Raw genomic sequence first — 17,746 nt, 5'->3', positions numbered from 1 at the left:
ATTTAATTTGAAAAGCAACAGGGGCGCAGTGGTGCTTAAACATAAGGAATGGTGGCAGTCACCTCCAGTTCAACCGCAATTTTTTTTTAGTTGTTTGAGAAAAACATTATTAAAAAAACACGATGTTAAAAATAAATAAAGAAACAAAGACACACTAATGTCCCTGTCTTGCGGTCCTGTATGTACAGTATGTTATCATCTAGTTGACGCTCAGAACTGGCCAACTCTATTTAATTTGAAAAGCAACAGGGGCACGGTGCTGCTCAAAAATAAAAAATGCTGGCAGTCGCCTGGTATATACTAACTGTGTAAGCCTGTGCTGTTAAAAGCACAGGATCCTAGAAAGTATTTAAATCGTCAGAAATAATCTGGGCATCGCTCTGCTCGAAGGATTCATGTTGCCGAAGTGCTCACATCGTTTGTATATTAGCAGCTAAGCAACTGTCTTTCTTAGGAGGTTTCCATTTGCCGGTGTACTGGCCTTGCTTGCGTATCCTTGGAGCTGGTGACCTCAACCCAAACTCTACATCTCACTTCTGGGCAGACAGACACACACTTCCACGCATATAACTCTATTTAATTTCAAAAGCAACAGGGACGCGGTGGTGCTCAAACATAAAGAATGCTGGCAGTCGCCTCCAGTTCGCCCTCTGGTGGTTTTTTTTAGTGTCAACTGGATGATAACATGCATACAAGACCGCAAGGTCACCCCCCACACTACCCAGAAGGGGGTGGGTTGAGGATGATTTCACCCTACAGTATTTTTAGTCAACCAATGAGGAACTTGTGTACCAAGTTTCATGAAAATCGCTCCAGCTGTTCGGACGTGATGCTGGAACATACATACACACATTGACTTTTATATATATAGATAAAAGCACACTTGTTTCATTATACCTTTGCGAAAGTGTTTATTTTACATTCCAGTAACCAGCTGAATGACATCAAATCTGTCTCTGCCTCCCTCGCACATGTACACACAACTTCATACATGAAAACATCACTATTTGAAAACGCTATCTTATTTGAACATGACTTGTCATTTGAACATGTTTTTTTCTGATCTTGCCCAATCTCCACATTATTGTGCATGGTACTGCCAGATCTAAACACTAGCGTGGAGAATTTCTCGCATACTGAAGTGTCTTTAGCTACAGGTGAAAGTTCCGTGAAAGCGATGTGAAGAAGTTGTCTGTTGTTACGAATCTGCCTTTGTCCAGAAATGGTTCCATAAGCTTTATGACCACAGTCTCGGAAAGTCTTTGTCCCGTGGGATGACTGGGATCTTTTTCTAAATAAGGAGTGGCATTACACATGTGATTTGACTGCCAAAAACTTAATGTCAAATTTGTCAGGCTTGGTTGAGATGTATTGCAAGAAAGGACAACAGACCTTGATTGGAAACAGTTGCTCATCAACAGTAAGTAACATGTTGCCCTGGGTTGTAACTCAAAATACAGTTCAACAAAAAGTTGCCAGATGTCCAAGATCACAGCAAATCTGTCGTTTTTCACACGTTCTGTACGGGTGTCTTTGTTGTCATAGCGCAAATGCCGCATGACAGTCTGATAGCAGTCACGGGGTGTCGTATCTTTGATTACCAGTACAACAAATAATTCTGACCAGGCATCAACCACAGCACTAACTGTGGTCATCGCTGCTCATGTGAAAAGAATGGAGATAAACAGCATCAACTCAGAGTGGGAGAGGCAAGTTTGTTGTACTATGTGAACTTGACTGAGAGAATAAAGCTGAATAAAAAAAAGCTCACTTTTACATGTAGCAAAAATTTACCATGTATGTTACAGACTCAAATCAAATGTATACTTTTATTATATTATAGTAATAATAACAATAGCAGCTCACTACTCAAACCAAGAAGAGCCCAGGCTTGAACCCACAACCCATATACATTTACACCAGACAAGTCAACTTTCTGTTAATTGATATTTGAGCTTTGGTTTTTATTCATTGAGAGCAGCATGTAAATTGAATCATTTATTTTGTTTTGGTTAAATTCTTGAATAAAAGCACACTTGTTTTGTTATGCCATTTTTAAAAGTGTTTATTTGATATTTGGACTTCAGCCCTCACACATTATACATTTCACGTCAGCATTTTGCGAATTATTAGAAGAACATGAAAAAAGTTTCTGTTTTGCTATGTGCTCAGCATTTCTTGCCTCGTGTTTCCTGTCATCCTACATTTACTCAGATCATTGTAGACATGGAACACACATGAAATGTATGCATTCCAAATAACGGTATTTACCCTATACAACTCCAGACACCTCACACCCAGATAAAGAAACTTGCGCTGGGAGAACTGCAGCTACATTGATGGGGGAATGGGATAGCAGGCTGCTTGCTGCTTGTGCTAATTGACACATGTGCAAAACAAAGACGCTGATGAAGAGGTGCAGGGGAATTTAAGGTGGCCCGGCATTACGACTTTTTTCGTAGGGTTCAGGGATTCTTTCTTCAGTGTTCTTTAAAAATTTTTTACAAGAAAATAAAATAATATAACTAAAAACATTTAGTCTAGAACATCAAAATATCAAGTAAACCATCTTAAATAGGTCATTTTATTTCCTAGTAACCTCAATGAAAGTGATTCCAAAAGTAAAACATACATCATTCATAAAGTTTCATGCAGCAGTCCTACTGCTATTGCCAATTATATGTCTGTTACCTAAGAAGACGTATTTGTGTTGACTCAGAGGTGTGTTAAGAGTTCAAAAATAGCATTCTAATACAGCAATGTCAGATGGCCTTGAAACCAACTGTAGCACTTGTAGTCATTTGAAGAAAACGTTAATTGCTTTATACAAGTAAATATAAGCAGCAGAGATGTGCAACAGATAGTAAAGCTACAACTTAACAGGCAAACTCACCTGGGTTCAGTCTGCTTGTTGTTGTATTAATATTTACTCTCAGGCAGTGAAACTGTAATCAATAAAAGGAGGTTCATTACTTACATGTTTAAATGAAGTATGTGGTGCTGCGCTGGCACCTGCTCCTTCTAAATATTCATCCCAATTAAAATCCATGTCTTCATCCCCGGAATCTCCCTCTGTGAAACACAAAGATAAAATGTTAAATAACTGCTGCATTTAAAATAAGATAAACACCACTTTCATAGTTATTAGTCTACATTGCAAGGATCTGCAGAAAAAATAGCCTTGGCACACACTGGTCTTCAGATTTTTAAAAAAAAATGTTAAAACTGTATATGTCCATCTGTCCATTTACTGTGCATATGATTAAACCAGCTTGGCCCAGTTAGGGGGCTATCCCAGCAAAAAACAATAACTGACTGGGCACCAGTCCATCTCTCTTACACCTACCCAAACTCATTCATATAAGGACAACTTTGAATTGACAACTAACCTAAAAACACTTTTCTAACTATTATATATTTCTGATATTTATGTTTATCCAAAAAATGTCTTTTTGTCATTTATGACCTTTATCTTCCCCTCCTCGAACCGCCACCTTATCATGGTGGAGGGGTTTGCATGTCCCAATGATCCTAGGAGCTCTGTTGTCCGGGGCTTTATGCCCCTGGTAGGGTCACCCAAGGCAAACTGGTCCTAGGTGAGGGATGAGACAAAGAGCAGTTCATCAAACCTCCTATGAAGAATAAAAATTTTGGATGGCGTTTTTCCTCGCCCAGACGCACGTCACCGGGGGCACCCATCTGGAGCCAGGCCTGGAGGTGGGGCTTGATGGCGAACGCCTGGTGGCCGAGCCTGTGGGATTCTGGTCCACCATCCGGCGTCTCTGGTCCACCATCCGGCATTTCAGGAGGGGGAAGCAGTGCAGTGTCAACACTGTATATGGTGGGGATGCTGCACTGCTGACCTCGACTCGGGACGTTGTGGGTCAGTGGGGGGAGTACTTCGAAGACCTCCTCAATCCCACTAACATGCCTTCCAATGAGGAAGCAGAGCCTGGGGACTCGGAGGTGGGCTCCCCCATCTCTGGGACTGAGGTCACCGAGGTGGTCAAAAAACTCCTTGATGGCAGGGCCCCGGGGGTGGATGAGATACGCCTGGAGTTCCTCAAGGCTCTGGATGTTGTAGGACTGTCTTGGTTGACACGCCTCCGCAACATCACGTGAACATCGGGTACTGTGCCTCTGGATTGGCAGACCGGGGTGGTGGTCCCCCTCTTTAAGAAGTGGGACTGGAGGGTGTGTTCCAACTACAGAGGGATCACACTCCTCAGCCTCCCTGGAAAAGTCTATTCAGGGGTCCAGGAGAGGAGGGCCCGTCGGATAGTCAAACCTCAGATTCTGGAGGAACAGTGTGGTTTTCGTCCTGGTCGTGGAACAGTGGACCAGCTCTACACCCTTAAAAGGGTCCTGGAGGGTGCATGGGAGTTTGCACAACCAGTCTATATGTGTTTTGTTGACTTGGAAAAGGCGTTCGACCGTGTCCCTCTGGGAATCCTGTGGGGGGTTCTCTGGGAGTAGTGGGGTACCAGACCCCCTGATAAGGGCTGTTCGGTCTCTGTACAACAGGTGTCATAGCTTGGTCCGCATTGCCGGCAGTAAGTCGAACCCGTTTCCAGTGAGAGATGGACTCCGCCAGGGCTGCCCTTTGTCACCGATTCTGTTCATAACTTTTATGGACAGAATTTCTAGGTGCAGCCAGGGTGTTGAGGGGATCCAGTTTGGTGGACTCAGGATTGGGTCACTGCTTTTTGCAGATGATGTTGTCCTGTTTGCTTCATCAGGCCGTGATCTTCATCTCTCTCTGGATCGGTTCGCAGCTGAGTGTGAAGCAGCTGGGATGGGAATCTGCACCTCCAAATCCGAGACCATGGTCCTCAGCCGAAAAAGGGTGGAGTGCCCTCTCAGGGTTGGTGATGAGATCCTGCCCCAAGTGGAGGAGTTCAAGTATCTTGGGGTCTTGTTCAAGTATCTCGGGTCTTGTTCATGAGTGAGGGAAGAATGGAGCATGAGATCGACAGGCGGATCGGTGAAGCGTCCGCAGTGATGCAGGCTCTGCATTGGTCTGTCGTGGTGAAAAAAGGGGTGAGCCGTAAGGCAAGGCTCTCAATTTACCAGTCGATCTATGTTCCTACCCTCATCTATGGTCATGAGCTATGGGTAGTGACCGAAAGAGTGAGATTGCGAATACAAGCGGCTGAAATGAGTTTCCTCTGCAGGGTGTCTGGGCTTTCCCTTAAAGATAAGGTGAGAAGCTCAGTCATCTGGGAGGGAGGGGTTCAGAGTAGAGCCACTGCTCCTCTGCATCAAGAGGAGTCAGATGTGGTGCCTCGGGCATCTGATCAGGATGCCTCCTGGACGCCTCCCTGGTGAGGTGTTCTGGGCACGTCCAACCGGGAGGAGGCCTGGGAGAAGACCCAGGACACACTGGAGGGACTATGTCTCCCGGCTGGCCTGGGAACACCTCGGGATTCCCCTGGAAGGGCTAGAAAAAGTGGCAGAGGAGAGGGAAGTCTGGACATCTTTGCTCAAGCTGCTGCCCCCGCAACCCGATCTCAGATAAGTGGAAGAGGATGGATGGATGGATGGATCTTCCACAGGAAAAATGTTAAACAGACTATGTCCAAACACACACACACACACACACACACACACACACACACACATATTTTGTGCAAATCCTTGGATGTGTTTGGCTGTAAAAAATGAGCTACAGGGGGTCACCCTTTGTGGAACTAATTAATACATGAAGCAAGTGTCTTTACTTTCTGAGTCCAACTGTCTCATCAGAATCTAGTGAACTTCTAAAACTGCACCATCGATGGCACTAAGAACAATAGTATGGTATCTGCATGGTGTCAGACCAGAAGTCTCTGTAGTAGGTAGTGAAAACTGCCCAGCACAACACTGGTGGCTCGTTACCTGCTATTAAGGACCCACAGTGCAAACAATGCCTGTGAAGGGCACATAGAATCATCGTGGACTCCTCCTACCACCCTAGGCCTATTTAACCTGCTGGGATACCCTGTCTTGGACTACTACTGCCACAGGACTATAAGGGCTCTGCTGTACTCGTACCTATACAAGTGTCTGTGTGTCACTGTTTCTATTATTTAAACTGTTGTAATACTTTACTGTACTTATTCCATTCTACTCATATTGTACTTTCTGTAAACACTGTCCATTCTGCATTTTAATCCGCACTAACCTTTTTGTATATATGCTCTTGACTTACTCTTGTCTGTACAATCTATTTCTACTGCTTGTTAGATGCAAAACTGCCTTTTGTTTTCATGGTACTTGTAATGTGTTCAATGACAATAAAGTTGAATCTAATTTAATACAGCCATCCAAAATACTAAATAAGACCAAATGAAAGGGAGTATCTTGGCTTAGTCATGACAATGCACTTGGTTTATAAACACAGAGACATACACATACTGCACAAAAGGTGGTGGATGCCAATCTTCTCTTTTGTTTGAAAATGAAATTTGTTTTTAGCAAGCTCATAAAAGAGTAAAATATAAAAATGAGCAGTATGACTATGCAAAATGTCTTTTTACTATCATTCCTTTTATTTTTAGTGCCTTTCTGTTCACAAGAATAGGACTTTGCTATGCAGAGAATAACCAATTGTAGAAGTATGGCCACACATACTAAATGTTGATATACTGGAAAGCAGTTTGGACACTTCAAAAAATATCTAGGCCACATGGATAAATGAAACACTAATAAATTTAGCTCATGAAACACAACTTGTAGAGGACACCAGTGCTCCTTGGAAAAATCGCCCCATCATAGATTAATGTACCAATGAAATGAAGACATGCTTTCCCCAAAGGTTGCTGGAAGCACTTTTATCCAGAGCATTGTTGAGGAACGAGAATTTGTTAACCAAGACCTTTTTCAAAACCCTCCATAAACATAATGCAATTTCTCATATATACATTTTTAAAGGTCACAATGGTATTCAGTTTTATTTAACAGTTCTGAAATGCTATGTATCATTTGTCTTTCTTTGTGTACATTCATGATCAGATTTTTGATTATTTTGCACATAATTAAATGTTGTCTACTTGTTTAATAGAAAGAGAAATAAGGCTGAGTTTAGATAGAGGAGACCCAGAAAAAATATCTAAGCTATCAGTATTACTTTTATCGAGATGTATCACAGTATAACAGGAATATGAAAAAAAATCATGAGGTTAATTTTCTTACTTCACTAGGAAATCTTCACAACACTGTAACATTTTCTAACTGCTGTAATAGCCATGCTATATCACCCTCATAGGATTTCGCAACAATAAATATACAATCAATAATACACGCTATGGAAATTAAAATAATCAAAACACAATTCAAACAGTCTACACTATAGGCAGAACATGCTCCATCATCAGACTGATCCAGCCTTGTGCTTAATGTTGTTGGAATAGGCTACTGTACCCGGTGACCCCAGACTGGATTAAGGTTTTGATAATGAATACCTCTGGCAAAGCAACCATCCCATATTGTGTATTTCCTGTCCACAAAAGATCATCCCAGCAATTAACAAAGACCCTAGTATTGTAAACCTCTACACTCTTTGCAGACTTCTTTGCTATTTATTTTTGAGACACGGTGTGTCTCACTCACAAAGTCATTTATTCAACATACTTAAATTAACAAAAAGCTGGCAAACACTTCTATACCCGTAGAGCAACATACTTCAATCTTGCATTGGTCAACTTAATTTTTTGGTTGAATCTTGTACATGAAATGACTCCCCATCCATCAAAAGTCATTTCCCAAAAAGAAATGCTAAAAAGGAGCATTAGAAATAAAGCATATTTTATAACTTTTTATTTGTACTCCAGGTGCACACAGTAGTTAAAGGTGTCTCCCTGTCCACCCTCTTACAAATGAAACTAAGAATAAGAAGAAAATGATTAATAACATTTTGCATTTGACTTATAGAATTGGTAGCCACTGAATCAGAGCACTTTCTAAAAAGTAATTTTATTCACAGCACATTGAGGCTTCTCGTAAGTATAAGTCACATCATTACAAATGAACACCAAAACCTGGAGCACTAAAAATGTCATTACTGAGTTCATTTGCAAGTAAATGGCAACTTAAAGAACAGTGCATGTTTACTCATTATGTCACTTTTTCTCTCAAATGCTGTTCTCATATTTTGTTTCTTCAGCAGTTATTTTATAGAACTACGCATTATGCGACCACAGCAGCAGGAAGCAAAAAGCAAAGTGCACAAAGTCAAGCTAGAGCCCCAACTGGAAGAATGGCCTTAGGCTGCATATTAAGAGTTGTTTGAGAATGGTTTGTCATTTTTAAGTAGTGCTATAAACAGATTAGTTTTTTTAATCCTGGAGATTATCAGTATAATTCATCTATCTCCAGGTTTTAATCTTTTATGTTTGCTGTTTTTCCAGGTCTTGCCTAACTTTGCTCTACTTCAACTCATTGTGCTTTAGCACTACTATTCCTATTATTCAGACACATCACTACAAAAAACTGAAATGTAACTACAATATAAACCTTTTTTACATTAGTCACAAACAACACCCAGACACAAAGACCTCACCACATAAAGTTACAGGAAGCTGCCGAAGACCAAACAGAACATGAGAGGAAATGTGGAGCTACTCATTGTACTACATAATACAACAAAGTAAAAACTCAAGTAAAAAACATTTAGAAATAAAAAGTTTTAAACTATAAATATATTTTATGAAGTTTCAGGTAGCCAAGCCTCTGGCAAGAAAGCACACTTTAAAGCATAAATATGAAAGTAACAGACATCAATGGTGCAGTTTACTGTCCAAGATTTCAAATGCAACCTGCTAAATGACTTTAGGCCCATCATGCCTCCTGGCCTTTATAAGCAGTCCATTAGTGAGTGCTATTTACATTGGTGTTAAAGAGACATTCAGTGGAGGATTCATCTCAAAACCCAACAGGACAATATAAGAGCATAGTGAATTCAGTTGGAGGACCAGGGTGTATTTGTACTCAGTTATAAGAAAACAGCACTTTTCAGAGGACTGTAGCCTTGTACTTTCTTCCATGATCTCAATACATAAATGGCATAACAATATACAGTGCATCCGGAAAGTATTCACTTTTTCCACATTTTGTTATGTTACAGCCTTTTCCAAAATGGATTAAATTCATTTTTTTCCTCAGAATTCTACACACAACACCCCATAATGACAACATGAAAAACGTTTACTTGAGGTTTTTGCAAATTTATTAAAAATAAAAAAACTGAGAAATCACATGTACATAAGTATTCACAGCCTTTGGTCAATACTTTGTTGATGTACCTTTGGCAGCAATTACAGCCTGAAGTATTTTTGAATATGATGCCACAAGCTTGGCACACCTATCCTTGGCCAGTTTCGCCAATTCCTCTTTGCAGCACCTCTCAAGCTCCATCTGGTTGGATGGGAAGCATCGGTGCACAGCCATTTTTAGATCTTTGCAGAGATGTTCAATCGGATTCAAGTCTGGGCTCTGGCTGGGCCACTTAAGGACATTCACAGAGTTGTCCTGAAGCCACTCCTTTGATATCTTGGCTGTGGCCAAATGGCCAAACATGACGCCTGCCATTCACACCAAAGAGTTCAACCTTTGTCTCATCAGACCAGCGAATTTTGTTTCTCATGGTCTGACAGTCCTTAAGGTGCCTTTTGGCAAACTCCAGGCAGACTGCCATTTGCCTTTTACTAAGGAGTGGCTTCCGTCTGGCCACTCTACCATACAGGCCTGATTGGTAGATTGCTGCAGAGATGGTTGTCCTTCTGGAAGGTTCTCCTCTCTCCACAGAGGACCTCTGGAGCTCTGACAGAGTGATCATCGTGTTCTTGGTCACCTCCCTGACTAAGGCCCTTCTCCCCCGAATGCTCACTTTAGATGGCCGGCCTGCTCTAAGAAGACATCTGGTGGTTTCAAACTTCTTCCACTTACAGATGATGGATGCCCCTGTGCTCACTGGGACCTTCAAAGCAGCAGAAATTGTTCTGTAACCTTCCCCAGATTTGTGCCTCGAGACAATCCTGTCTCGGAGGTGTACAGACAATTCCTTTGACTTCATGCTTGGTTTGTGCTCTGACATGAACTGTCAACTGTGGGACCTTATATAGACAGGTGTGTGCCTTTCCAAACCATGTCCAATCAACTGAATTTACCACAGGTGGACTCCAATTAAGCTGCAGAAACATCTCAAGGATGATCAGGGGAAACAGGATGCACCTGAGCTCAATTTTGAGCTTCATGGCAAAGGCTGTGAATACTTATGTACATGTGCTTTCTCAATTTTTTTATGTTTAATAAATTTGCAAAACTCTCAAGTAAACTTTTTTCACGTTGTCATTATGGGGTGTTGTGTGTAGAATTCTGAGGAAAAAAATTAATTTAATCCATTTTGGAATAAGGCTGTAATATAACAAAATATGGAAAAAGTGATGCGCTGTGAATACTTTCCAGATGCACTGCAAGCTCAGAGCTGAGAACAAGTGGACATGTTTGCACAAGAGATAGTAATTTAAGAATTTGATAAAAGAGAGAGTTCAAAAATGGTGGTTTGAATATTTTGAAATGAAGTAAATGTACAACTATTACCCTGGGGTGGTGAATGTACCTGTTGGGTTAATTTGGACAGCACATCCTTTATTACATTACTCTTTAAATTACCGTCACTTTGAGCATATGTGATTAAAATGTCTCTAAAATAAAAAAAACATAAATGTGTATAGATAGATAGATAGATAGATAGATAGATAGATAGATAGATAGATAGATAGATAGATAGATAGATAGATAGATAGATTGGTTGAATGATATACTGATCGATTGATACTTATTTGGCCCAGGGTAATTTGCCATTTTACAGAAGCTCTTTAAAAATATGAATCAATCAACAAATAGATAAATAAATATATATTGTATATATGTGCATATACTATCATATGAACACACACCAGAATAACTAAAAAGGAGGAAAAATTAAAAACAAAAAAAAACTTCAGACTTGACAGTTACTGTCCCATTGAAGCATTATGCAGGTGTATTGCTGTTGGTATAAAGGAGCCACAGTAAGCATTTCTTAATACAATTTGGCTGAATGATTTGTTGGCTGAAAGTCATCAGTGTTAGTGTGGTAGAGAAAGTATGTGTGGCATTGTTCATAATGACACACCCCATACCTGAGCTTGCCTTTTTAATTAGCTTGTTGATTCAGAGGGCCTTTCTTAAAGTGATGTTACCAGCCCAGCACAACAGAGTGTAGAAAATTGCACTGATCATCACAGAATTGTAGATGTAAAAGATGTAATTTATAAGTCCCAAACATGTAAGGAATGAAGTTTTTCATGTTGAACAGTGTGTTTTGGGTAGTACTGGGATTTCACAAAAACAGTGACAAAAACCTAGCTTTGATTTTGTAATAAAACTTATAAAATGTCAAGATGGAACAGATGCATATACAGGCAGCCCCCGGGTTACGTACGAGATAGGGACTGTAGGTTTGTACTTAAGTTGAATTTGTATGTAAGTCGGAACAGGTACATAAATGTAATAAATGCTATTGTTGACCGACTGTAACCAAGTGCTTTGTCAGTGAATGATGGAGTTTCACCATTCTCTGACCGTTTTATTATTTCTACTTTATTTTCAATGGTGATGGTTTTTCTCTTCTTTACTGTATCACCAGCACTTGCATCATATTTGTGTTTCAGGGACATTGTTGATGGGTGAAGACAAAAGATTAAGATGAGCTCTTCTGCACAGCACTATACACACTATCACAGCAGGAAGGCACCAGTCGTCAACACGTCTGATGGACAAGAGACAACTTCCTGCTATTTGTGTAAAAGTACAAGCAGGCTTGCTATTGAGAATGAATGGGGGCATCAACGGGCGGTTCATCACCAGCCCACCTCACAGTCACCTCCACTACAGTATGCTGCCTGCAGCGTCCGGCCACCGAGAATGAAAACAGTGCGGCCAAAGGCAGGTAGTGAATCGCCCACCACCGCCCCAATTCAATAGGCAGCCACCCAAGTCACACTGTAATGCTACCCCCCGCCGGCCCGTTCACCCTCAATGGCCTCCGTTTAGCCACAACCAGGTCACCGCTTGCAGCATTGCCAGCCGCCCACCGAGAACGAACAGGGCAACCGTGTGTGGTGGGCAGACAGTGAAGCTGCTTGCTGCCAGGAGCCGCCCAAGTGACACTACAATGAGTGAGCAGCAAAATCGCCCCCCTTCAGCCTCAATCCTGCCACCGCTTGCAGCATTACCAGCCGCCCACCAAGAACGAACAGGGTAGCCGTGTGTGATGGGAGGGCAGTGAAACTGATTGCCACCCGGAGCTGTCTGAGGGACACACTACACTACGCGAGAAGCGAAATCACCCCCCTTCAGCTTCCGTCCAGCCACCGCTTGCAGTGTCCCCAGGCCAAAGATGATGGACTGCAGTTACTGAGGCGCATGCGTCGCACTTAGGGCCCCGTTCATATGTCATAGGTCAGATGTCCATAACCTGGGGACTACCTGTATATTCTCAAATCCATTTAAATCAAATTCAGGGTCCCAAAGAGCAAGATCCTGTCCTAGCAGCCACATAAAGCCATCCTGGACTGGGCAATAGGTTATAATAGGACATGTGTATGCAAAGATCCATGGTCATGTGCAACAGATCAATTTATAGGCACCAACTAACGTAACTTACAAATCTTACAGGGTGCAACTTGAGATGTTTCTGTTAATAGAGTGAAGTTACTGTATATATTTTAATACAATTGTGTGTATCACCCGGGTCCTCCCTGCGTGGAGTTTGCATGTTCTCCCCGTGTCTGGGTGGGTTTCCTCCGGGCGCTCCGGTTTCCTCCCACAATCCAAAGACATGCAGGTTAGGTGGATTGGCGATTCTGAATTGGCCCTAGTGTGTGCTTGGTGTGTGGGTGTGTTTGTGTGTGTCCTGCGGTGGGTTGGCACCCTGCCCAGGATTGGTTCCTGCCTTGTGCCCTGTGTTGGCTGGGATTGGCTCCAGCAGACCCCCGTGACCCTGTATTCGGATTCAGCGGGTTAGAAAATGGATGGATGGATGGTGCAAAAGAGTGGATATGCAAGTAAGTATCTCACAGTACCTCCTACACATTGCAATACTACTACTACTACAATAGCTACTACTAATAGTATTAGTTCAAACAAAATCATTTGTGTGCAGGCTTCAAAAGCAGGTTGGTGGATCAGTGAGACAGCAGCACTAACCACTGCACAACAATGCCACCCAAAATACAAAATTTCATCTCGATAATTGTCAACAAAGCAGTTTCTTCTTAGCTCTAACACCAGTTGCCTTGCTAGACATGTACTTCAGGGAGGAATGACATGGGCTGCACACCACATCTGCCACAAACTTCTGTGAAGTGCGGGCACCGTGTTGCCCATAAATTGAATACAGCCACATCCCACTGAAAATGATTATAAAGTAATCAAATTATTTCATATAAAAATAAACAGAGGCCAGTTGCCATTTCATCTTTCACTTATCAGCTTGTCTACAACATTTGTGATTCCATTCCGAAATACAAGTCTTTCAAAACTGTTACATATAGAGCTAAATTTTGTTCAACACCAACATTAAATAAAACATTAAGTGAGCCATGTATTCACATTTAATGAAATCACATTTTGAAATCTCTGACATCTTTTTAATGACCTTGTCACGAACACGATTACGAAGTTTTGTACCAAGTAAAAAAATATGGCATATTAAATTACATCACATCTGAACAAAGTTCGATAGAAATGGAAATAACATAAGCAATCAGGTACTCCAATGCAAAATAAGCCATTAGTGCAATGTCAATAAGTATCAGCAGAAATGTAAATGTGCAATATGTAATATAAGGGCAGGTAGGGATCAGAAATCTATGTGGAGTATTGCAGACAAGAGCTGGTGAAACTTGTACATTAATCATTAAACCGAATTTTTCTTCTAGAAATAAATGCCAGTACCTGACCATATTCAATCTTATACTTACATTTTATTATTTTCTGTGTAATAAAACTTTCATGATAATGTGGGCTAAATGGGTGCAGATTGAATACAGATGGATGTGCAAAAGCTAAAATAGATATGTGTAAATGTATTTATGTGTAAATGTATATGTTAGGGGTTGCCACAGCAGATCATCTTTTTCTCTATCTTCCTGTCTTCTGCATCTTGCTCTGTATACAGATACATATACAGTATATACTGAAAAAAGGAAAAACAACACCTACAGCGAAGCTTTCTTGACCCTGATTTTCAAGCTGTTGCACAGACGTCACCCCATACTACCTCCTTATAACATCTTACTTCACCACAACAATTTGCTGGAACAATATTCCAAGAAGAGGACTCAGGCATCAACCAAGTAAGGGCTTCTTTCTTGTCCCAAAGACCTGGCACCTTACAATATCCGGCTATTCCCAATAATCAATTAATCATTGAATGGCAAGCAGTTTCACGATCAAGAACAAGTCAGCAAAATGGTCAAATGAACTCAAGAAGATTTACAGCAGTGTTTTAAAAAATTGATTTATTGCATGAAGAAATGCAATGACATGGGAGTGACTGTGTTGAAAAGTGCTAAAATATGGAGTTCTGAAGTTCAACAGAGAAAAAAAAATAATTGCAGTTATTTCTTCTAACTTTTTGCCCTTCCTTCATATATACATATGTAATATCACACACACAAACTGTATGTATATATATATATATATATATATATATATACAGTAATCCCTCGCTATATCGCGCTTCGGCTTTCGCAGCTTCACTCTATCGTGGATTTTATATGTAAGCATATCTAAATATATAACGAGGATTTTTCGCTGCTTCGCGGGTTCTGCGGACAGGTCTTTTTACTTCCGGTACATGCTTCCTCAGTTGGTTTGCCCAGTTGATTTCATACAAGGGACGCTATTGGCGGATGGCCGAGAAGCTAACCAATCAGAGCACGTAGTTAAGTTTCTGTGTGCTGATTGGCTCAGCGACGGAGTGCCGAATTCGATTCCACGGCATTAACCAGGAAGTCTCGTCTTGCTCATTCAGCATCAACGTGTTTCACTGTGTAAAGAGTTAACTTTTGTGCTCTTTTGTGTTTATCTTTGTGCATAGTCAAGCCCTTCATTATGGCTCCAAAACGATCTGCTCCTGCTACTGCTTCAGGGGCCGTGCCCAAGCGCCAACAGAAGATGTTAACAACTGCTGAAAAGGTAAAAGTTTTGGATATGTTGAAGGAAAGGAAAAGCTACACCGCTGTAGGACGCCATTACGGCATCAATGAGGCTACGATTCTTTTTATTTCAAAGGTAGGAAAAGAATATAAGATCAAGATACATTGTAGGATAAAAACAGGCATCCCAACAAGGTAGGAGCAGTGTATGTTACCTGGACAGGAGGCCCAAGAGGAACAATAGATGAAAGGATAGCTTGGCCAGAACTTGGGAGCAGTTCCATTCTCCATACGTCAAGTAGTAGTGGTCCTCACATGGGAACCATGGGTGTCCCTACTTTCCAATAGAGGGTGCTGTCGGGTGAGGACCTCCCTACTTTTATTATTACAGTCGGGAGGCAATAAGGCAATACTCAGCAGGAATTGTATAACTGTGAGATATTGTTGGAAAGAAGTCTGTAAAAGGTGCTTGGTAGAATAAATAACTTGGCCAGACCTTGGGCGCAGTATATATATATTATAGGCCACCAGGCTGGCACTTCTGCCTCAACCCGACACAGACAAGCATAAGTACAAGGCACACATGGGTTTTTCTTTTTCTTTTTTACCTCATGGAAAACACCTTCCCTCATTTCCCAAAGTACAGCACAGTCTCACAAGCATAATGCAAAACAATACACTTCTTTCTCTCATTCTTTTTCTTTCTCCTCCACTCCCCTGGTCAAGCTTAGTCTTCCTCCTCCTGACTCTAGCTCCCCAAGTAGTGGTTGCTGGCTCCTTTAATACTGTACCCCACATAAGTGCTCCAGGTGCTTGATGACCTTGTTTCCTGCGACACTTCTGGGTGTGGTGGAAGCACTGCTCAAAAGGACTCAGCAAATCCTGCTGCAGTATCCCCTGGCGGCACCTACAGATCCCAACAGGGCTACATCAGACTCCAAGCCCTGTAGGAGCCCAAGGCACCACTGTAACCCAGGGGGGGCTGACATCTAGCGCCCTGGGGGAAGTAACGCTTTGGCCATGCTTGCTCTCCCGGTCCTCCCAGCGTGGAGGCTACTATATACTATATATATATATATATACAGTATATATATACTGCTCACAAGAATTAAAGGAACACTTTTTAATCAAGAGTATAGCATAAAGTCAATGAAACTTATGGGATATTAATCTGGTCAGTTAAGTAGCAGAGGGGGTTGTTAATCAGTTTCAGCTGCTGTGGTGTTAATGAAATTAACAACAGATGCACTAGAGGGGCAACAATGAGATGACCCCCAAAACAGGAATGGTTTAACAGGTGGAGGCCACTGACATTTTTCCCTCCTCATCTTTTCTGACTGTTTCTTCACTAGTTTTGCATTTGGCTACAGTCAGTGTCACTACTGGTAGCATGAGGCAATACCTGGACCCTACAGAGGTTGCACAGGTAGTCCAACTTCTCCAGGATGGCACATCAATACGTGTCATTGCCAGAAGGTTTTCTGTGTCTCCCTGCACAGTCTCAAGGGCATGGAGGAGATTCTAGGAGACAAGCAGTTACTCTAGGAGAGCTGGAGAGGGCCATAGAAGGTCCATAACCCATCAGCTGGACCAGTATCTGCTCCTTTAGGCAAGGAGGAACAGGATGAGCACTGCCAGAGCCCTACAAAATGACCTCCAGCAGGCCACTGGTGTGAATGTCTCTGACCAAACAACCAGAAAGACTTCATGAGGGTGACCCAAGGGCCCCATGTCCTCTAATGGGCCCTGAGCTCACTGCCCAGCAGCATGCAGCTCGATTGACATTCGCCATAGAATACCAGAATTGGCAGATGCACCACTGGTGCCCTGTGCTTTACAGATGAGAGCAGGTTCACCCTGAGCACATGACAGAAGTGAAAGGGTCTGGAGAAGCCATGGAGAACATTATGCTGCCTGTAACATCATTCAGCATGAGCAGTTTGGTGGTGGGTTAATGATTGTCTGGGGAGGCATATCCATGGAGGGTCACACAGACCGCTACAGGCTTGACAAAGGCACCTTGGCTGCCATTAGGTATCAGGATGAAATCCTTGGACCCATTGTCAGACCCTATGCTGGTACAGTGGCTCCTGGTGCACGACAATTCCTGGCCTCATGTGGTGAGAGTATGCAGGCAGTTCCTGGAGGATGAAGGAATTGATACCATTGACTGGCCACCACACTTTCCTCACCTAAATCCAATAGAACACCTCTGGGACATTATGTTTTGGTCCATCCAATGCCACCAGGTTGCACCTCAGACTGTCCAGGAGCTCAGTGATGCCCTGGTCCAGATCTGGGAGGAGATCCCCCACAACACCATCTGTCATCTCATTAGAAGCATGCACCGATGTTGTCAGGCATGTATACAAGAACACAGGGGCCATACAAAGTGCTGCGTACAATTTTGAGTTGCTGCAATTAAATTTTGGCAAAATGGACTAGCCTGCCACATAATTTTTCACTCTGATTTTTGGGGCGTCTTTGAATTCAGGGCTCTGTAGGTTGATCATTTTCATTTCCATCAAACGATGTGGCATCCTTTCGTTCCTAACACATTA

General features: G+C 42.0%; 1 protein-coding gene across 3 annotated transcripts in view; it reads right to left on the bottom strand.

Moving 5' to 3' along the window:
- The window catches only part of sfmbt2 (Scm like with four mbt domains 2), a 428,667-nt gene that overhangs the window by 316,077 nt on the left and 94,844 nt on the right, over positions 1-17,746 (bottom strand). For all 3 annotated transcript variants that reach the window (XM_039761324.1, XM_039761326.1, XM_039761325.1), the window contains exon 3: positions 2,978-3,072. In XM_039761324.1, the coding sequence (XP_039617258.1) occupies positions 2,978-3,072 (95 nt within the window). The remainder of the gene's footprint in view (positions 1-2,977; positions 3,073-17,746) is intronic.

Source organism: Polypterus senegalus, chromosome 8, assembly GCF_016835505.1.
Source record: "Polypterus senegalus isolate Bchr_013 chromosome 8, ASM1683550v1, whole genome shotgun sequence".
Taxonomy (NCBI): Eukaryota; Metazoa; Chordata; class Cladistia; order Polypteriformes; family Polypteridae; genus Polypterus; species Polypterus senegalus.
Note: the sequence above shows the minus strand (reverse complement) of the source record. Positions and strands in the feature narration are given on the sequence as shown.